The 23,185-nt window shown below is 33.9% G+C and overlaps 1 protein-coding gene and 1 long non-coding RNA gene across 2 annotated transcripts in view; both read right to left on the reverse strand.

Moving 5' to 3' along the window:
• The window catches only part of LOC126884289 (probable ATP-dependent RNA helicase DDX10), a 61,001-nt gene that overhangs the window by 3,018 nt on the left and 34,798 nt on the right, over positions 1-23,185 (reverse strand). Inside the window, exons 3-4 of the mRNA XM_050650224.1 lie at positions 17,157-17,474; positions 5,325-6,060 (exon numbers count right to left, since the gene is read on the reverse strand). Coding sequence (XP_050506181.1) covers positions 5,325-6,060; positions 17,157-17,474 — 1,054 coding nt within the window. The remainder of the gene's footprint in view (positions 1-5,324; positions 6,061-17,156; positions 17,475-23,185) is intronic.
• LOC126884290 (uncharacterized) lies at positions 11,540-13,245 on the reverse strand. The gene is made up of 3 exons (XR_007697941.1): positions 12,723-13,245; positions 12,370-12,623; positions 11,540-12,024 (listed from the first exon to the last, which is right to left on the reverse strand). It is a non-coding gene; the product is annotated as an uncharacterized LOC126884290 (long non-coding RNA).

Below are 23,185 nucleotides of genomic sequence, written 5' to 3' on the forward strand. Positions count from 1 at the left end.
AATGGATTACAACACCTTTTAAATGCCATTGACACAGTGGGAAGAGAGTTTGGCCTAAATATAAACTGTTCAAAAACAAAATACATGGTATTTAGCCGTTTGGTCCATCAAGATTCACGGTTATGTTGATGGTCATATAATTCAAAGAGTACCCAGTTTTAAATATCTTGGTTGCCATATTACTGAACAACTAGATCCAGATAAAGAGATAAAATGTAGAATCGAGATAGCCCGCACGACATTTTTAAAAATGAGGTCATTCTTCTATAATAATAACTTGCAACTTCAACTTCGAAAGCGCATGATTAAACGCTACATTTGGTCAGTCCTCTTGTATGGTGTCGAAGCATGGACATTAAAAATATCCACCATTAACCGTTTGGAGGCCTTTGAAATGTGGCTGCACAGACGTATACTGAAAATACCATGGACGGCTATGCTGACAAATGTGGCAGTCCTTAAGAGAGCAAATGCTACGAGCTGTTTGATAACATCAAATATAGAAAGATGGCCTATTTTGGACACGTAGTAAGGGGAGACCGGTATAATATTCTTCAACTTATTATGATGGGTAAAATCGAAGGACGCAGAGGAATTGGTAGAAAGCAGGCCTCTTGGTTGAAGAATATCCGGGAGTGGACAATAATAAAGAAAGCAGAACACCTGTTTAGTATAGCTCTAGACAGAGACAGTTTCGCCATGTTAATCACCAACGTCAAGGGGACTTTATAGGGCACGTTATGAAGAAGAAGACTTAGAGAAGAATTAAACGGAAAGAGACCGAGAGGTAGGCCTAGAAAGAGATGGATTGATGGTATTAACCAGGATTTGAAAGACCTAGGAAGACGAGAATGGAAAAAACAAGCAAACGAAAAAAGAAAACATGGTCAACTATAGTCAAGCAAGCAAAATACACATGACGCCGAAAAGATCTCAAAAAAGAAAACAATGAAGTAATATTTTAGATATAACGTTAGAGCTTTTAAGGAGTTATGCGTGTGGCTGGCCTCCACACTGTAAAACTTTAGAGCCTAGAAACCTCAACGGGCGACCATGGCCCTCCATGGACTGTCATTGGTCACATATGATAATAGGAAAACTTATATTTAAAGAAGTGGGTAAATATGTGTAGGTGTATGAATTAATACATTTTAGGAATCTACAAAAACCGACGCGAGTATCAATCACCATATACTTACTACCCCTATACCAGAGGTTCTCAACGTGGGTGACGCGGCACCCTGGGGTGCCTAAAGCATTTGCCAAGGGTGACGTGGAACATTTAGAGAAGTCGAACAACCGGCCGCTGTGCCACTGTCCAATCGAAACATGTTGACTTTTTTTTGTACTTGTGTATTCTCTGATTAATAATTTATATGGGAAATAAGCCACAATTAAAATGAAAAAAATAATTTTATTAACTTTCGCAAATTCCTCGGTAGAATGCAGTAGGATGTGGTTACCCATACTGAAAGAGGAAGTCAATAGAAAGAAAATACCAAGATTAGTAAGTCAATAATATCGAGCTAGTACATATTTTATATTTTAGTATTACTTATATATCTAGTATTATTAATATTATTTATAATTTAAACATGTTACAAGTCAGAATTTGGTATTATTTTTTGAGAGTAAATTAATATAAGACCAAATACTTACGATGTCGGGATAGTATCACAGGGTTTTTTTCCTGGTTTTCCCTTGTGATTTACTATGAAGTCTCTAACGCGAGAATTTTACTGTCGTTGCATTTGGTTGTCTTTTTAAAGACATATCACATGCTATAATTTTTTATGACGGATATTCTTGAGTTGGGGTTAATTTCATGTAATCGAATGAACTATCTTTCAGTAAGTCGTCCCAGGAACGCAACTCATAAATATTGACAATATCATTTTAAAGTCTTCTACTTTAAAATGTATAATATATGTCTGAATTGCCAATATAAATGAGTGAGATTAAATAAATTATTAGAAGAATTTTTTTGCTTAGCAACAACACTTTAGTTTATTTTAGTAATATTTTGTATTTTGACAACGGCACCCGATTTGGGCGTCGAAACGTTAATAAAATTATTTTTTTCATTTTAATTGTGGCTTATTTCCCATATAAATTATTAATCATAAAAATGCCACAAGAAAATAGCTTCAGAACAACATTGTGTATTCTCGATGACGACCGAGAAACAAACAGCCGAATTCGACCGACGCGCGACGCGACTGCTATTAAATTAAAAAAATATTAATAAATAAATACCTGCATTCATTCCACATTCCACAGTTTAATTCTTGCAGAAGATAAGTGAGTTTTGTAAAAATTAGAGTTAGATTTCAAAGTGGAAGTTTTAGATATAACTACAGAATAAAAGTGACGAAGTAAGTAATTATATTCATTGGAATTATTATGTATAATATTATTATGTACTTTTGTTGCTATTTTACCATAAAATATGCCTTGCACTATTATGGTTGGAAAATACCATTCATTGTTGGCTATGTTTTGCTTTCTTTTATTTGGGAAATTTTTTTCATTCCAGAATAATGGAAAATTGGCTGAAATCTGGGTCTTTGAAAAAGAAATGTAATGAAGTCACTGACTGAAGCATCTGAATCAACTGATTCAGTGACAACTAGCAGAAATGGAGAAAATGCAAATGTTCACGAGATCCATTCGAGTCCAGCTCATCCAAGTTGTTCTCCCTCAATTCGTGGAAAGGAGGTTCTTTACCAAAAAGAAATTCGGGGAAAAATAAGAAGGTATCTCACGTTATATGGATTTATTCAAGTTGGCAACGAACAGGCACCAGAAGGCCAATGCGTTAATTGTTACAAAATTGTTGCTAATGGGTGCTTGATTCCATCTGAATTAAAAAGACATTTGGAAAGTAATCATCCTGGTTTAGCCGATAAGGCCAAAGAAACCTTCAAACGTCGTGCTTTATCTCTTCAGGCAGAGTCATGCTTCATGCATGATGGAAAGAGTCTGCAAAAATGAAAACGAAAACGCCACTGAAGCATCATTTATTGTTGGTTTGCACATTGCAAAAGCTGGAAAATGCCATACCATTGCCGAGGAACTGATTAAACCTTGCGTGAAGGATGTCGTACAATGCATGTTAGGTCCAGATATGACCAAGAAGATTGATAATGTCCAGATGTCAAACAGCACTATAAGCAAGAGAATTCACACTATTTCAGACTTTGTAGAGAGAGAGTTTATAAATAGTTTTAAAAGTTGTGAATTCTTCAGTTTACAGCTTGATGAAAGTACCGACGTTGCTGGACTTGCTGTTCTGCTTTTGTTTGTGAGATTTCCATTCAGGATGAAAATAGAAAAACTCCTTATGTGTAAAGAGCTTAAAAGTTATACCACTGGTGAAGAAATTGTCAAGGCTATCCTCGAGTATATAAGAAAAAATGATATAGAGTGGAGTAAATGTGTGGATATTTGCTACAATGGTTGGTAAAATTAAAGGGGCGGTGTCTAGAATAAAGGTAGTGGCAGAAAATGCCTCCAGCAGTCATTGTATCTTACATCGCCATTCTTTGGCAACTAAAAAGATGCTGAACTAAAAAGATTGGCAAGATTTGAAACACGTATTGGATGGTTCTGTGAAAATAATTAACCAAGTAAAGAGCCGTCCACTTCAAGCACGTCTTTTAAAGCTCACCTCTGAAATATGGGTATGGATCATTTCAATCTTTTGATTCACACAGAGGTCCTGTGTCTATCGAGGGGAACAATTTTAAGGAGACTATTTGAATTAAAAGATCCACTGATTATCACATTTACAGAGGAGTCTTTCACCCAAGAAGTAAAAGATGTCAATTGGCTGCTAAAATTGGGATACCTTTCGAACATCTTCGAAATAATAAATTAATAAAACCACAACTTCGCTTTAAGGCAAAGGAGGAGTACAATTAGAGAAAATCAAAGCCTTGCGTAAAAAAGTTACATTTTTCAAAGCATGTGTTGAAAAGAGGAACCTCACAAATTTCTTTCGATTACAGGAATTTCTTATAACAAATGAAATCAATCCTCAAAAGAACTTCTATGAAATTGTTATTGCTCGTTTGCAAGGTTTGGAAGAAAGTATTGTAAACTATTTTACTGACATTGACTCAGATGACTTATAGGTCTGGATCCCGCGTATGAAAAAAAATTTGATTAATAGCAAGCTGAAAATTTGTTAATAGCTTAAGGGTGTCTAGTCGGATAAACTTTGATATATGGGAACACTGGAACAGGGGCAGTTTTAATTGTGGAACAGGTTAAAAATTTGGAACGGTCAGACCACGAAAACGGCACATTTATTTTGTCCGACAGAATAGCCTTAAACTCTCCGAACAGAGATTAAACTCTCATGCAAAAATCAGACTGCTATTAATCACCTGTCATAATTCCTGCCATTTGACATATTCTACATGTTCCACTCATTAAAACGCCCATTTGGTGATAAATAACAGTCTGATTTTTGCATGAGAGTTTAATCTCTGTTCGGAGAGTTTAAGTCTATTCTGTAGGAAAAAATAAAAGTGCCGTTTTCGTAGTCTGACCGTTCCAAATTTTTAACCTGTTCCACAATTAAAACTGCCCTTGTTCCAGTGTTCCCATATATCAAAGTTTATCCGACTAGATACCCTTAAGCTATTAACAAATTTTCAGCTTGCTATTAACCTCGCTATTAACCAACTTTTTTTTCATACGCGGGATCCAGACCTATTATATAACTGGATGATGGACCCGTTTTCGTGCCACCCAAAAAATAAACCTGTCGGAATGACAAATTAAGTTTTTCAAAATCTACTTGAGATCAGCGAAGATAGCAGTTTAAAATTCAAGAAGGATTACCATGAAGGAAGCCAAGAAGAGTTTTGGATGCAGGTATATTCAGAAAATAATGTTGTTGGCAAGGTTGCAGTGAAAAAACATCGACTTATCTCTGTGAGTCTTCTTTCTCTGCATATGCTTACATTAAAAATAAATACAGGAGCAAACTTTAAGCATCAAAGGATTTGAGGGTCAAACTTACAAAGATTCCCATAATTATGTAGGATATAATGAAAACATCATCGAAACAGTTTCATTCATCACATTAAGTAAGGATATTTAAATAACAAAATGTACTGTATTTTATTGATCTGAAATAAAGTTTATATTGAAATCAAATGAGCCTCAGAATTGTATTTTTTTCATTTTTCTCGTTTTCCAAATCGCTTCAAGGGTTGGTGTGCCTCGAAATATTTTTAGCCCTACAAGGGTGCCGCGAAAAAAGTTTGAGAACCACTGCCCTATACTAACACAATATAAAAAAGCACACTTACTTCTTTAGCCTTTTCAATATCAATTCCACCTTCATCCTCGTTTTCATACTGCTGGGCTAGCTCCGACTTTTTCCCTTTCGCACTTTGCAGTGCTTCCCCTTCTTCGTTAAAGACTATCTTTTTGTTAGGTACTATTTGTTTCTTCAATATTTTTTTGGCAGCTGCAGCTTTACTAACAGGTTTTTTGTTTTTACTTCTACCTATGTGTAAATCAGCCATTTCCTTCTCTGTAGGTAGTTCAATATCATGATCAGTTCTTTTTACAGTAAAAATGTTGTCATCATCATTGTCACTGTCGTTGTCTGATACCTGGAATGGATTTGATGCAGAATGGGCTTTGAGGGTATCATCACCTTCAGTAACACTACTGTCATCTGAATCATCTTTTATTTGTTTATTAGTATTTACCTCATTATCACTATCATTATCAAAATATTTTTTACTATTTTGATGATTATTAATAAGACCACTAGTTTGTTTCCCTTCTTTCTGATTTTTCAATCTGGCATTCATCCTTTGTAAGAATCTTATTCTAGGTGGTATTGCTAGGCCTAGTGATTTCGCAAACGAATCTGTATCTAATGCTTGCGCATCAAATACTTCTTTATCTTTCATCAGAAATACTGCCTTAACATATGAAACGAAGGCTCTTTGAGCTGAATCCTTTAAGGACGGGTCCTTGGCCAGAAATGCTTCCATTTTTCTAACAGGATTGTTTAATTTCATTGGATTAATTCTGTAAATAAATTTCAAATTAATATATAAAGTATGTATAAGATTGGAAGTCTAAGAAATGAACGTGGAACAGACACATCTTACAATATAGAACATTAAATACTCTATCCATTACAGTTTATACCGAACGTTGGTAGATAATTTTTTTTAGAAAATTGAGAGATTTGAGATTTGGCGTGATTTGGACATATTAATAATATTTATAAATATTACAATCACAGTATTTTATGGGACCAATCCACCAGCAAAGAAAAAAAAGAGGATATATGAGACTATAGTGAAAAGTATAGCTCTACACAGCTGTGAGGTATGGCCACTGAAAGAAAGAACACTTTTTTTCTTCATGTACCATGTCCTTTCAGAACGTTGGTTACCATCATAGCTATCTTAATTTTATTCACTGCCACCCTAAATAGCATGCTTGTATCAACACCATACCAATCTCGCAAGTTCTTCAACCATGAGGTTCTTCTTTGTCCTGGACTGCATTCGCCTGCTATTTTTCCTTGCATAATAATTTGTAGCAGCCTATATTTGGGACCTCTCATTACATGTCCGAAGTACTCCAGCTTTCTCTGCTTGATGCTTTTTATGATCTCAGTAGTCTTGCTGAGACGTTCTAGTATTGTGGAGTTTCGAATCTTCTCCACCCAGGAAACTTTTAAAATTCTTCTATAGCACCACATTTCGAAAGCCTCAAGGCGATTTAGATCGATTTTATTCACAGTCCAGGACTCGACACCATAAAGTAAGACCGAGAACACGTAGCAGCGAAGTAGGCGGATCCTCAATGCCAATTTTAGGTCTCTGTCACATATCACATTGGATATCCTTCTAAAAGCGGCTCTAGCCTGCTCTATCCTAGATCTAATTTCGCCGTGACTTTCTGCGTTACAATTTAGTTGCTGTCCAAGGTAAACGATTTTATCAACTTGCTCAAGTTTGGTATTATTTACATATATAGACGGTTTTATATGCTGCTGTTTACTTATTACGAGTATTTTGGTTTTCCGTAGGTTCAGATCCAGACCTGCCTCCCTACAACTCTCAACGACACTATCAAGTAGTGCTTGCAGATCTTCTTGACTAGAAGCTAAGAGTACTGTATCGTCCGCATATCGCAAATTATTTATGAGTTCACCGTTCACAAGTATTCCTTCTTGTTTTTCAGAAAGAGCTTTTCTGAAAATTCTTTCGGAGTAAACGTTGAAAAGCAGTGGTGACAAGAGGCATCCCTGCCGTACTCCTGTTTTAGAGGAAGTACAGAGAAAGAACACTGGCAACGCTGAAAACAACGAAAATTAATTTTGGGAGAAGAGCAGCAGGCAGATGTAGAAAAGAAAGGATTCCAACGAACGCATTAGAGAAATAATTAGAATCAAACGAACGATGGCTTATCAACAAAACAACTCGATGAATAATGAATATCAAAGGAAATACTAAAATGGCAACCAGACAATATTGCCTTGTTCGTTTCGAATATTGGCGATCATTCTGGCTATAATTATTTTATTAACTGATGCTTTAAATAGATTGGTTGATTTTGCGGAGAAAAATCAGGTTCTTTAGCCATGATATTCTTCTTCTCCCAATTCCTCGCTTTTCGAATACTTTGCCATGAAGGACTACCTTCAGTAATCTGTATTTAGTGCCGTTTCTCATTATGTGTCCGAGATATTCTAACTTTCTCCTTTTAATGGTATACATCACCTCTCTTTCTTTCCCCATTCTTTGTAATACGGTCTCGTTGTTTATCTTGTCCTTCCATGATATCCTTAGAATTCGCCTGTTTCTTTCCATCCAAAGTTTTTCTCCATCGCTTCAGTGAGTGTCCAGGATTTAACTCCGTAGTATAATATTGAGAAGATATAACATCGTAGGAGCCTTACTTTTATCACCAGATTAAGGTTGTGGCTATTAAAGAGTTTGGCCATGTTATTGAATGCACTGCTAGCCTTCTCTATTCTACATTTTACTTCACGTGAGTGATCCCATTGTTCGTAATATTGATCATAATATAAGTATTATATTCATTGATACAAAGAAGCACAAGCTATTTGTCGTTGGTGTATTCTTTGGTGTCTCTCATAAGTCATTTTTAGGGAAAACTTGACTTACACCGTTTGACTTTTGAAGCATCCACATATAACTTTAAGGCTAAGATTCTTAACCTTAATACACTATTGAACATATTATTCTTTTTTGCCACGTATGCACCAGATACATGGACTTAAAAATGCCAACCGAAGAAAAAAAGATATCTTTCGAGATGTGGATGTATAGAAAATGTTACAAATATCGCATAGAGCATCGCACCAAAATTTCAATTATAAAACAACTAAAGTTCAACCCAAGTCGTTCAACAAAAATCAATCATCCCTACCTCAGATAAGAACAAATGCCTATAAAAACTTATCATTGAGGGCAAAATTATGACCGCTAGCAAAGACACGCTGAGTGGAGCAAGTCAGAGGAATTATTGGTTTACTTGAAGCTTCCGTAGTATATAGTATGGTGCAAATTTCTGGAATAAATTCGATATTTCGCAAACCGGCGACTTTAAGGAAAAAATACGGAAACAGGTTGATTTTTATTTTTAAATTATGATATTTTGGCATATATTCCATACGAGTGACGTCATCCATGATGAAGTTTAATCCAGTCGTAATGCATCCAGTCGTAATGCATCAATCCAGTCGTAATGCATCAGAGTGAGTAATAGCCATTACATGCAAGTAGAATACTATACTTTTTTCACGACCTTTTTTATTTGGAGAAGTAGAAAAATATAATTATCAACTATTAATATTATTTAAAATCGAAAATTTTACTTTTCATAAGAAAACCTATTTTATGTAACTATGGCAACACTGTTAGAATTGACCTTCTATTTAGTTATGAAACAGTTGTGTGTCATTAGTGTCATGGTATATAATGGCGGTGGCTTTTAAAAATAAGACATTTTAAGTCTATTACATGAAAAGAACGTTTGCTCCCAATAAAAATCTATTGTACAACCAACAGTAAGTAAAACAGAATTCATTGATATAAATTTCATATCCGTAAATCCTTTTACGGAATTAGTACCTTTGTTTATGTTGTATTTGTGTTTATGTATCTTTTAATAACGTTAATCTTAAAATGTCAAATTTTGAAATTTAAACGTAAAAAATATAATATTCCACTGTTACAGTTAACAATCCTTTACACATTGTTCGAAGTTAATTTTTGATATAAATTACAATGATTATTTTTAAATAAACAAGTTAAAGGGCCGGTTTCACCATCGACAAATAGCGGTCTATTCAATGAATAAAGTTATTCGACCAATAAAACTGACATATTTCCGTTTCACCAACGTCAAATAAGACTTATTCTATGAATAAACTCCAAATAAGTTATTAGTCCAATATCGGGCAGATAAATATTTATTCTTAGAATAAGTTGACAGCTAACCTCACTTTAAATATCAATAATAAAGAAAATTCATTAGTTTAATTTGAATTTATCTACAATGTTTTATAACAGGTAAACGTAATTATATCAAATGATTTTGAGTGCTGCTGACAACATGCCTGTCACTTGTATAGGAACTAATAGTGCAAATCCAACTGATCAGAATAACGTTAATTTTAATTTGTTTTTTGTCGTGATTTTGAGCTTAACATAGTATTTAAAGACATTCATAGATTAATTATTTTATAAACTTTACGTTTTTGGTGATTTTGAGTGCTGACACATGCCTGTGACTTGTATAGTAGTGAACTGTGAAAGTCCAACTGATTAGAATAATGTTAATTTTAATTTGTTTTTTGTCGTGATTTTGAGCTTAATATAGTATTTAAAGACATTCATTAGATTAATTATTTTATAAACTTTTCGTTTTTGATGATTTTAAGTGCTGAAAACATGCCTGTAACTTGTATAGTAGTGAACTGTGGAGGTCGAGCTGATCGGATAATGTTAATTTTTTCCGTGTTCCCTCTATAGGGCTTTTCATTCACAGTCATTTGTTTTGAGCTTCTGTCATATGTCGTATAATCCTTGTATAGTAATATCACAGAATAACTAACCATGGTTAGTTATTCTGTGGTAATATTATACACGGATTATACAACATCTAACAGGAGCTCGAAACAAATGACAATCGATGAAAAGCCCTATTAGAAACTCATTTATGTTTCCTCGCCTAACTAAATTATCAAAAAACAGGACGCACTCATGCTAGGAATTATGATTTTTATTAATATTATAACAATAATTATTTATATGTGACACTAACGTAACTAGTGACATTAATTTTAGGCCAATGTGACAAACTTTATTAATACTAAATTTTAACATGTATCCCCTATTTTGTTAAAATAATATTATTTTGTTTTTCATTCTATTTAAAATAAATGCAGTTTTGACAGGGAATTTGTTTTGTTATTTATTTATTCCATATAGACCTGGATCCCTCCTACCAAAAAAATTTGATTAATAGCAAGCTGAAAATTTATTAATAGCTTAACGGTGTCTAGTCCCACAAACTTTGATGCATGGGAACACTGGAAGTTTTAACTGTGGAACAGGTTAAAAATTTGAAAGGTCAAACTACGAAAATGTTTATGTAATTTGTCAGATAAAACTTCCAATTGATTTGCTACCAATTCATTAAATTCTCATGCAAAAACTAGACTGGTGAAAAAATCACCAACTGGGCATTTTAATGAGTAGAACACGAAGACCATGTCAAACTACAGGAATCATGTTGGTGAGTAACAGCAGTCTAATTTTTGCACGAGAATTTAATGACAGGGTAACAGATCAATTGGATGTTCTGTCTGACAAAATATATGGGATGTTTTCGTAATCTGATGTTCCAAATCTGAGTTTCCAAACTGTTTCACAATTAAAACTACCCCTGTTCCAGTGTCACAATACATCAAAGTTTGTCCAACTGGACACCGTTAAGCTATTAACAAATTTTCAGCTTGCTATTAATCAATTTTTTTGGTACACGGGATCTAGACCTAAAGCCGGGCTCAAACGACTCGTGTACTTGGTGAATAATCGTTACTTGCGTTACTTACTATGTCTTTTGGGAGGGTTACTAGAACAATTCTTTGACAATTAAAAGTAGTATTATAACATTATTATTATTACTGTTTGACAAATAGTACAATAATTGTACTAGTAACCCACTCACACAGCATTGCCAGTATACGCAAGTGACGATTATTCGCCAAGTACACGAGTCGTTTGAGTCCGGCTTAAAGGTTTGTTCGTAATACGACACAAACGATTAGCAACTGCTGCCAACCATCAGATGCATGAGAAGTTAACAGTTAGCGTTGTGCAGTTAATAGTTAGCATTCATAGACTACGAATGCACATGTGTGATGGTTGGCAAGAGTTGCTGATCGTTCTACGAACAAACCTATCAGTAAGCACAATTTGTGATATCCATGGGTAGTTACTAACAGAAAGAGGCAGGATTCGATTTTTAAAACATTTATTTTAGAGTCTAAACATAGTCATACCTTAAACGATAAATGTATATTATCATTACAAGTTGATACTAATTACAAAAATAAATACACATTTAAAAGACCAATACATAATTACTCATGATGAAGAAGTACATTATAATTAAAAATGAATAACCATTTTCATATCGCTGCAACACAATGCCAAAGCCATCTCATATTTCAGTTCGTTCAGTGAGCGCAACAAGCACTCTGACCGAACAGTTTCAAAACTCATTAGTTTTTCATCAGAGAATGCATATGTTGCTATCTCCAAACCATGTAGCTGTAACATATGTACATGCATTGGGTTCTTCTTCGTCTGTCTTGCCCTGGGCATACTTTACTATTACCGGCCATATGCATACAATGTGCATTTGCTATGTCATCAGAACTGGCTATCACCCCACCCAAGCATTTAGTCGTTTAGCATTAGCTTTTTGGAAATGCTTCACCTAAAAAAAATATTTTATTTTTTTGGAAATTTTTCAACTACAAAAATTTATTTTTATTAGAGTATTTGCATTCTTTACAATGATTGAGAATATTTTATTTAAAATCAGACATTCATACAATATAATTTTAGAACAATCATGACAGTAATTCAAATAGATGGCAGTAATAAATCATTTTCAGAGAATTCTGGAGTTCGCAGTTTACAGATTAGGACGACAATATGTCTGGTTACATACAGATATATAAACGTAATAAATCTAATATTTAGAACCAATTTATCCAAAAGACACTAATACTGTTATCCATATATTTCTTAATGGTGAATAAATAAAATAAAGGCATACCTTTCCTACAATAATATGGAAATCATTAACAATTTTTACTCCATTCAAAACAAATCCAGCTGTAAAATATTTATGTGCCTGAAGGCTTTTGTATGCTTTCATCTGCTGCTTAGAGTAGCAACTGTGAGACTCCACCAAATATGTATAAATATCTATAATAGTAACTTGATGGACTGCACTTAACTGTAAAATCCAATTCTGACTGAATTGCGTATGGATCTAAATCCCCAATTATTTTCAGCTTCAATAAATATCTAAAACAATAAAAGAAATAATGTTATTGCTTGCAAAATTCATCATTATTGATAAATAACGGGGCAAAATGAAAAGGAAATAAAAATTATTTCGCCTACCTTTCTCGCAACATCTGAAGTTTCCAATAATAATTTCCTTAAATAATCATTTTGCATTGTGGTTAAGTTTATAAAGTTCACAAAAACAGGAAACGAAATCCAAATGAATCCAAAATAGACAAAATACGATGATTATAAACAATGAAAAATCATTGAAAAATAGATAAAAGATACCTACAAACATAACCTCTTTGTTAGTTTATGTGCCAACCAGAGGTCACGTGGGATTACAGTGGAAAATAATGCAATGTGCTTGGCAAAACACCGAAGAGGTGGAGGCCAACAAGCTAATATGAGGAAGAAGAACTGTCATTCGCTTATGTCAACGAGTACAGTCTGTGGAAAATCATTATACTTTGAACTTATTTGACGAATAACTAACTGTGGATTACAAATAGTTATTGAAACGAAATAAAATTTAATCGACTAATAAATCTTATTCGACGAATAACTATTCACTGATTTATTTTTTGTTGGTGAAACCGACCCTAAGTAATTTTATTTGCTAATAATAAGTATATTAAAAGTGCCATGCACCAGTTGAATCTAACTTCAACCCGTGAGTAACTTCAGCCCGTGAGTAATGAACTATTACTCACGGGTAAAGTAATGGGTGTTATTATCTATTCAAAAATAGTGAATAATGAGCATATTATTAAACGGTCGTAGAAAAAAAATGTTTATTTGACAAATAAGCGTTGTTTTCGCTTAAATTCAATGTTCAAAGCAGCTCCCGCCAACCACCTGTCTCTTGGAAGTATGAACACTTACTTTTAAGCGAAAAGCAATGCTTATTTGTCAAATGAACATTTTCTCTGTTTTCTGAAAGCAGTAAAATGTATTTTGAATTGAATAAATTACCTGCATTCTTCTTTTTTTGTCAATTAATTTAATTTAAAAAAAATTTTTGGACACTGTGTATAAACAATTATGTTAATATTTATATTACTGAATACAGAATTGAATATCCTTTCAAATGAGCTAGCACACGACCCCTAGTCTCATTTAAAAAAAATAATCGATTACGTCATTACATCCATATGGATGACGACACTCGTATGGAATATATACCAAAATATAGTAATTTAAAAATAAAAATCGACCTGTTTCGGGATTTTTAGTTAAAACCACCGGTTTACGAAATATCGAATTTATTCCAGACATTTGCACCATATTGTATATGTTACCGTTAAAACCCAAATTTACTAGGAAAACCTAGTTTTAACTACGAGCTTTAGACAATTCTAGTTTTAACTACTCAAAACTACATTCGACTGCTAAGTTCAGTTCTGGAAATACTAGCGAATATCAGTTAAAATCGTTGCGAGAAGAGACAAATAATACGATTTGGCTTGTTCGGGGTAGTGTTAATGACGAAGACGGCCGGTCCGTAGCAAACTAGTGTGTGCAACTGTTGATTTTTCTGCACCGTTTTTATTGGTTATATTACACTACTGTGTATTATTCACCATGAGTGATAATGTCGAAGATCAGGTTGAGAGCAGAGAATCTCTGATATAAGAACGTGGAAAGAAAGGTTTTTGGAAAAAAATTTACAAAATGAAGAGACCGAGAAGAAAGATAGTCACTACAATGTTGTGAACCAAAAGTATGTATAATAAAATAATGGCCGAATAAGATGCAGAACTGTCTGCCAAGAAAACATCGTTTAAATCAAAGACTAAAACGATTTAGAATTGTTGAAGTTAACAAAATAAAAAAATTGGCTTCTAGAATTGAACCCATCAAATATTATTTATATTTTGACATAATTGAAGCAGCCCAGGTTGCGATTGGTCATGGAGGTCGGGATAGGTTGAAGACTGAACCGATCAATTGATATGATCAATACTTTTATATCAATGTATGAAACCTGCCAACGGAAGAAGAATAAAGCGAAGAGGGATCTTGTTTCGAAACCTATATTGCATTCAGAAATGAATAGATTTGATCGGTATGCAATCACAAGAGGATCACGGCTACAAGTTTCTTATGGTTTATCAAGACCATTTAACAAAAGTTGTTTTGTTGAGACCATTACAAAGTACGAGGGCGGAAGAAGTTGCTTATCAATTAACGGATATATTCTTGGCTTTTGGCGCACCATGCATTATACATTCCGATAATGGCCGAGAGTTCGTTAATGCAGTTATAAATGAGGTAATGTCACACCGGCCTGGGTCAAAATTAGTTCATGGAAAACCAAGGTACAGCCAGAGTCAAGGTTCAGTTGATCGAGCTAATCAAGAAATCGAGAAAATGTCAGCAGCCTCGAAGCAAAACAATACAACAACATGGTCAAAAAGACTTGCGTTCATACAATTTATGAAAAATAGAGCTTTCCATTCTGGCATAAGTTTCTTTTGTGCTCAAATAAGAGCATCATTTAAACTATGTATGGTTCTTTTCATGAGCATTTTTCAGTGCGTCACAAATGATAGAAAAAAAGGTTAGTCCGTGATAAATACACATTTATGACATTTATTCTAACATGACATTTTAGTTAAATCTGACAGTTGTCACATTTTATTTGCAATTTGGTATAAAAACAAATCAATTGTGTTTATTGCATTTATAAAATGGTATTTTCTTTGATTTGTATAGTCTTATAAATTGTGCAGATTAAATTTTTTTATATAGAATAATATAATATTATTTAATATTATATTATTAGTACTTTTATATCAATTGACAACTATATTAAATGTTATAAATGTCACCGGCGAAATGTAATCAGCGACGTGCGTTTTTTTCTGTCGCATACAATTTAATGCGTTAGAGAGAAATCGAAAAATTGTGACGCACTGAAAAATGCTCATGAAAAGAACCATAGTTGTTTTACCCTGTCGAGACAGAATGATTGAAATATGTTTAGTCTCAACTAGAATTAACTGATAATTTGATAGTTCTAGTTTTAACTAGTTGAAACTATAATAATTGTCTAAAAAGCATAGTTAAAACTAGTTTTTCGTAGTAAATTCTACTAGTTTTAACTGAAATCGGGTTTTTACGGTAACATATATATGCAGTAACCGCAACGCTAATAGACACACGGGTACATTGAGGTAATACAGTCCTGGACCCTTCACTTGTTGCACTGTTTACTTTTATGTCTAGTAAAACGTCGGTAAATGTATAGAAACCAATATAAACATAGAAAGTTGACAGTTTATAGAACAGCTGTATTTGAAGTTGTATTATTTAAAATAGACAAGGCGAAAACGGTGGGTTCGTTAGAAAAAATATTCCCTGAGATATTTCTGCACAATCACATTCGTGAGACATCCCAGAATAAGGTTCAAGAAGTCACCCACGTGAAAAGTGGTATAAATAAAAAAAAATTTAATCAAATTGCAAAAATCAATATTTTTGACCCGTACACATTTTTGTTGGTTTTTGGAAAAAAAGGTCTCTTGTAATTTTTCTCTAAAGTTGATCGTTTTCGAGTTATAAACAATTTAAAATTGAAGAAAAATGGCGATGTTCAAGGCTTAATAAATTGGTTAAAAGTTATTATTATCAAAGTCAGAAAGTAACTAAATCACAGTTTAAAGGCACCTCTACAAGATCCTGAAGACATTTTTGTCATTATTTTATTACTAAGCTGTTATTACTAAGCTCTATGGTGAGTGCGAGAAAGATGCCATTCCGGCATGGAGCATCTTACTCGCACTCGCATTTACAGCCGCGTCAATACGATCTTACGGCTTATTGTTAATAATTAAAAATAACAGCTTAGTAATAAATTAATGACACAAATTTCATCAGGATCATGTAGGGAGGGCTTTAAACTTTGATTTAGTCACTTTCTGACTTTCATAATAATAATTTTTAACCAAGTTATTAAGTTTTAAAAGTGACCATTTTCGCGTTTTTCAAATTTTAAATTGCTTATAACTCGAAAACCATCAACTTAAACAGAACCATCAACAGAAAAATTACAAGAGACCTTTTTTGTCCAGAATCGTCTAAAATCTAAAAAACCTAAAAAAAATTGTCCGGACCAAAAATAATAATTCTTGCAATTCGATTAAAAAAAGTTGTTAAAAAAATTTGGACCAATTTTCTCGCGGGCGACTTCTTGAACCTTATTCTGGTGTGTATTACAAAATGTGATTATGCAAAAAAATCTCATGGGAATATTTTTTCCAACGAACCCACCGTTTTCGCCTTGTATAAAAACAATTATTGTGAATAGTTTCATGAAAGTAACATTGCAAGACAGAGATGAAAGTCGCAGGTGAGAACGGGCCGGATTAGCCCACACCTAGAAATTAGGTACCCGTGTGTACTAGCGTGGCACTTACTGATGATAACTTATTTTTATAGCGTTTAATAAATTTTATATTGTAAACTGAGTAGACAGTTTTAGATAAATTTTTTTGTTCCTGTTAGTTTTTGCTAATAAATAAATAATTTTTTATTATAACTTACTCAATCTTCTCTACTGGTATTTTCTTTTCTTTAAGTTTATCCACCATCTTCACTTCACTAGGCAATAGCATAAGAAAACTCTCCCCTCCCCTGTGATATCGAGCAGTTCTACCAACCCTGTGAATGTAAGTTTCCGGATCTTCGGGACAATCTACTTGAACAACCCAGTGTACTTCAGGAAAATCCAGTCCTCTTGCAGCCAAATCAGTACAAAATAATATTGCTGATTGTTTACGGCAAAAACTTTCATAAATCTCCATCCTACGAAGCTGATGCAATGTGCCATAAAGTGACATCAAACTGGTGCCAGGCCTTAATCTAAAAATGCATTGATAAATATTTATGATTTCTAATAAGAGGTTTGTTCCAACTCGATACAAAACCGTTCTTGAATCGTTACGCGCATGCGCAATAACGAATAATTATGCACAGTAACACATTTTTCGTTACTGCGCATACTCGTAACCGTTCAAGAACGGTTTTGTATCGAGTTCGAACAATCCTATAGTATGCGTCAAAATAAACAGTAGGTACTGAAATTTGTATGTGTCAGGCGCCGAAACGTACTAAGTGGTTTCCGAACGTTGTTATAACGTACGTGAATGTCGTGATAATGTTAGGTGCTTCAGAATGGTTCTCAGTTTTGCAGAAAAAATTTTAATGGCGGAGTACTATTTTCGGTCATACGGAATAGGAAAAGGTAACGAAAATGGTCCAAACTTAAAAACAACAATGGTTTCAGCAGGACGGGACAACCTGTCACACTGCGAGGAAGTCTCTTCGAATACCGCCCGATCATTTTGAGAGTTGCCACTCAACAGAATTAACGCCACCAGATGCGTACATATGGGGAATGCTGAAGGAGTCAGACAAATCCACCTTCTGCTATTTCGGAATTGCAGACTTGAATTAAAGATATTTTCGTGCCGGAGGCATTAGCGGATCTAGAAATTTGCCTTAGGTGGGAACTTCCAATGAAAAACCAACCAAAAGACATAAAAAAGATAAACTCAGAGTACATAAAAGACATAAATTAATATTAACTTATAGACACTAAGTTCCCTTAATTTTCCTAACTAGCATATTTATTGAGTTAAATTTGTCTTTTTGTGGTTTCGGTTTTAGGTTAGCTGATATATTTTTATGTTTGGACAATTTTTTTTCTTTAATTTTGGATCTTGTTAGGGGGGGGGATTTCCTCATTTTCTCTCCCCGTAGATCCGCCACTAGCCAGAGAGCATCTTTAACATTTGTATGTCTATTAAGCTAGAAAGACCATTTCATAAGGGAGCCATGAGACACACCCCATATTTTTTTGCTATTTTATTGCTAATTTATTACGCAAATTAAAAATTTATTGCTTCATCCCCTTCAGAGAAACAGGTGGCCATTCCAGCTTAATATTAAGCTAGAAAGGCCAACATTCATATATCCGAAACGAAAGTAGATAGAGAGTTGCTTCCGGTGGTCTATTTTATTGCTAATTAATTGCTAATTTATTACGCAAAACAAAAATTTATTGCTTCATCCCCTTCAGAGAAACAGGTGGCCATTCCAGCTTAATATTAAGCTAGAAAGGCCAACATTCATATATCCGGAACGAAAGTAGATAGAGAGTTGCTTCCGGCGGCCTATTTTATTGCTAATTAATTGCTAATTTATTACGCAAAACAAAAATTTATTGCTTCATCCCCTTCAGAGGTGGCCATTCCAGCTTAATATTAAGCTAGAAAGGCCAACATTCATATATCCGGAACGAAAGTAGATAGAGTGTTGCTTCGGGTGGCCTATTTCATTGCTAATTAATTGCTAATTTATTACGCAAAACAAAAATTTATTGCTTCATCCCCTTCAGAGAAACAGGTGGCCATTTCAGCTTAATATTAAGCTAGAATAGCCAACATTCATATTTCCGGAACGAAAGTAGATATAGGGTAGCTTCCGGCGGCATATTTTATTGCTAATTAATTGCTGAAAGATTGAGTTTACAAGAATTTACAAACTCACCCCCTTCAACCCCTACCGTTATCATCATTCCCCGGAATCCACAAAAAGTGAAAATAACCAGTTTAAAGAGCTAAAACCAAGTACGTATTTTTTGCTCATTAATTACTACATGTCTAAGCCAAAAATGCATGTTTTGCTTCCTCCCCTAACGAGCCACAATGGCTGCAGCGGTTTAATACTTAAGGCTGCAATACTCAACACTCCTATTTCAGGAAAGAAAGCAGATAGAGGGTCGCTTCTGGCGGCATATTTAATTTTTAATTAATTGCTGAAAGATGGGTTATACCAGTATTTACAAACTCACCCCCTCTAACCCCTACCGTTATCATCGTTCCACGGATTTCACAAAGCGTGAAAATAATCAGTTTAAAAACTTAAAACCAAGTGGGTATTTTTTTCTAATTAACGGCTGCAGGTCTACGCCAAAAACCAATTTTTTGCTTCATCCCCTAACGAAAAACAATGGCTACTGCGGTTTAATTCTTAAGCTACAATACCCAACACTCCTATTTCAAGAACGGAAGCAGATAGAGCTACCCTCTATCTGCTTTCGTTACTGAAATAGGAGAATTGAGTGTTGTAGCTTAAGTATTCAACCGCAGTAGCCATTTTTACTGGTTAGGGGATGAAGCGATAAAATCAAATTTGGCGTAGACCTGCAGCAGTTGCTTAGGAAAAAAATACCCACTTGGTCTTAGATTTTTAAACTGGTAATTTTCACTTTCTGTGAAATCCGTTGAGCGATGATAATGGTAGGGGTTGGACGGGATGAGTTTGTAAATTCTGGTATATCCAATCTTTCAGCAATTAATTAGCAATAAAATATACCGCCGAAAGCTACTCTCTATCTACTTTCTTTCCAGAAATATGAATGTTGGCTCTTCTAACTTAATATTAAGCTAGAATTGCCACCTGTTTCTCTGAAGGGGTTGAAGCTATAAATTTGTAATTTGCGTAATAAATAAGCAATTAATTAATAATAAAATAGGCCGCCAGAAGCGACGCTCTATCTGTTTTCGTTACTGAAACAGGAGAATTAAGTGTTGTAGTATTCAACCGCATTAGCCATTGTTGCTCGTTAGGGGATGAAACAATAAAATCGTTTTTGGTGTAGACCTGCAGCAGTTGCTTAGGAAAAAAATACCCACTTGGTCATAGGGTTTTAAACTAGTAATTTTGACTTTCTGTGAAATCCGGGGAATGAGAACAACGGTGGGGGTTGGAGGGGGTGTGTTTGCAAATTGTTGTATACCATATCTTTCAGCAATGAATTAGCAATAAAATATGCCGCTGGAAACGACCCTCTATCGGTTTTCGTTCCTGAAATAGGAGTGTTGGGTATTGTAGCATAAGGATCAAACCGCAGTAGCCATTGTTTCTCGTTAGGGGATGAAGCAAAAAATTGGTTTTTGGCGTAGACCTGCAGCTGTTATTTAGAAAAAAATACCCACTTGGTTTTAAGTTTTTAAACTGATTATTTTCACTCTTTGTGAAATCCGTGGAACGATGATAACGGTAGGGGTTGGAGGGGGTGAGTTTGTAAATTCTGGTATACCCCATCTTTCAGCAATTAATTAAAAATTAAATATGCCGCCAGAAACGACCCTCTATCTGCTTTCTTTCCTGAAATAGGAGTGTTGAGTATTGTAGCCTTAAGTATTAAACCGCAGTAGCCATTGTGGCTCGTTAGGGGAGGAAGCAAAAAATTCGTTTTTGGCTTAGACCTGTAGCAATGAATAAGCAAAAAATACGTACTTGGTTTTAGCTCTTTAAACTGGTTATTTTCACTTTTTGTGGATTCCGGGGAATGATGATATCGGTAGGGGTTGAAGGGGGTGAGTTTGTAAATTCTTGTAAACTCAATCTTTCAGCAATTAATTAGAAATAAAATAGGCCACTGGAAGCAACTCTCTATCTACTTTCGTTCCGGATATATGTATGTTGGCCTTTCTAGCTTAATATTAAGCTGGAATGGCCACCTGTTTCTCTGAAGGGGATAAAGCAATAAATTTTTGTTTTGCGTAATAAATTAGCAATTAATTAGCAATAAAATAGGCCGCCGGAAGTAACTCTCTATCTACTTTCGTTCCGGATATATGAATGTTGGCCTTTCTAGCTTAATATTAAGCTGGAATGGCCACCTGTTTCTCTGAAGGGGATGAAGCAATAAATTTTTAATTTGCGTAATAAATTAGCAATAAAATAGCAAAAAAATATGGGGTGTGTTTCATGGCTCCCTTATGAAATGGTCTTTCTAGCTTAATAGACATAACATTTGTTTTATCGGGAACGTGCGTAGTCGTGAATAATGCTTGCAAGGCTATATCATGTAAATAAATAGTACTGTTTATTTTGCCGCATACTGTATTAGTGTAGTCACTGAAGGTTTTCGCCTGTTCTAATATATGCAATTACTTGTACATATATCATTCTAACGAAAAAAAAAAAAAAATATTTGAAAATTTTTCTCAAATTACGGATACCAATAACATTTTCATTTATAACTCTTTTATTATTAATTTTACGAAGAAAAGATATTCTTCATAAAAAGATCTGCATGGTCTAAAATCTAAGATGCAATCATCATATCAAATTTTATCAATTTTATTCGAGATATGTCAAAAAATATTAATTTCGCTCGAGGGTAGAGTACCTTTATAGTTCACAATATTTAAATTAGGATATAATTGCATATTAAAACATAGCTTTTAATACTAAACAACTTTTCATAATAGAAATTTTCCATGAGTTTAAATACGTAAATAAACAAAGTTTTCGTTACGATAATGCTCGCATTTTCAGCTTGTTTTTTATTTTTTTCAACCCCCGGTAGAGGGCAGAAGACAGCGCCGGATTAACCATTAGGCGGACTAGGCGGACGCCTAGGGCCCGGGCACATAATTGGGCCCGCATCCCGCTCAAATGCATTAATTAATATTGAATTATTTAAGTAGTAATTTAAAAGAATGTAAAATGTTAAATAAAGCAAATAGGGCTGAGACAAAAAAAGAGAATGGTTAATTTATGATTTCCAATCAAACTCAGTTTTTGAAGTTACACTTCTTTAGGCGCGATTGAGATTGAGGGTGAATTTATATTGATCTGCGCGCATGCGCACACCGACAGTTTGGTATGTCTTTATACGGGCTCTGATTGGGTGTTGAAATGATCTGTCAATAATTGTTCAATATGGAGGTTATCGGTAAACAAAAATGTTGTATAATATATTAGTTTTTATTGTTGTGAGGACAGAAATAAAATCAAATTTATAATTATAGTGACTTTTTAAATAGTTTTGAAAAGCCACAGGTACGTAATTCTAAATGTTTAAGTTGTATTCCAATAAAAAATTATCTTCATACCTATTTGGAAAATGTAAAAAAATAATGTACTTACCTAGTATATACTTGCTATGCTATACCCCTAGTAGGCAATGCTTTAATTTACATAATATGATTACGAACAAACTTTCTACAAATTTTCATCTAATGTATCGTTTTCTTATTCTATATATTGTTGTATTTTAATTCAACAAAAATCAAACTAATAAAAATTCATATAAACAAAATGTCAAAAAGTTGTTCAGTTTGTGTATATTCCCACAGTTTGAAATCGCTTCGACTCTCGTACGGCGGGATACACGGGAAGTAGGTTCAAGCCCAATGCAAGTTATATCATGTTTTTAATTTTTTTATAGATTTTATGATTGTAAGTATATTATTATATAATTTTTTTCAGAAAATACGTATTTAATTAAAATTTTTGGCAACAATTATTGTTCAGAAATCATTTGTGTCATTTTTCAATGTGTTTGTGTGTGTTTTATTCTTTTATTTTTTTAATTTTTGGTATTGTTTTAATAAAAATTTTTGGAAAGTAGTAGAGAAACTGTAAGTATATTGATTTCGTTGAAATCATATAATAGAAGTATAATTTCTTACGTGCGTACAAAGTACACACATTCTTTTTTTTTTGCTTTGTCTTCTGTCAAATATCAGGAAAATACAACCGACTTCAAGACA

This window comes from Diabrotica virgifera, chromosome 5 (genome assembly GCF_917563875.1).
Source record: "Diabrotica virgifera virgifera chromosome 5, PGI_DIABVI_V3a".
Lineage (NCBI taxonomy): Eukaryota > Metazoa > Arthropoda > Insecta > Coleoptera > Chrysomelidae > Diabrotica > Diabrotica virgifera.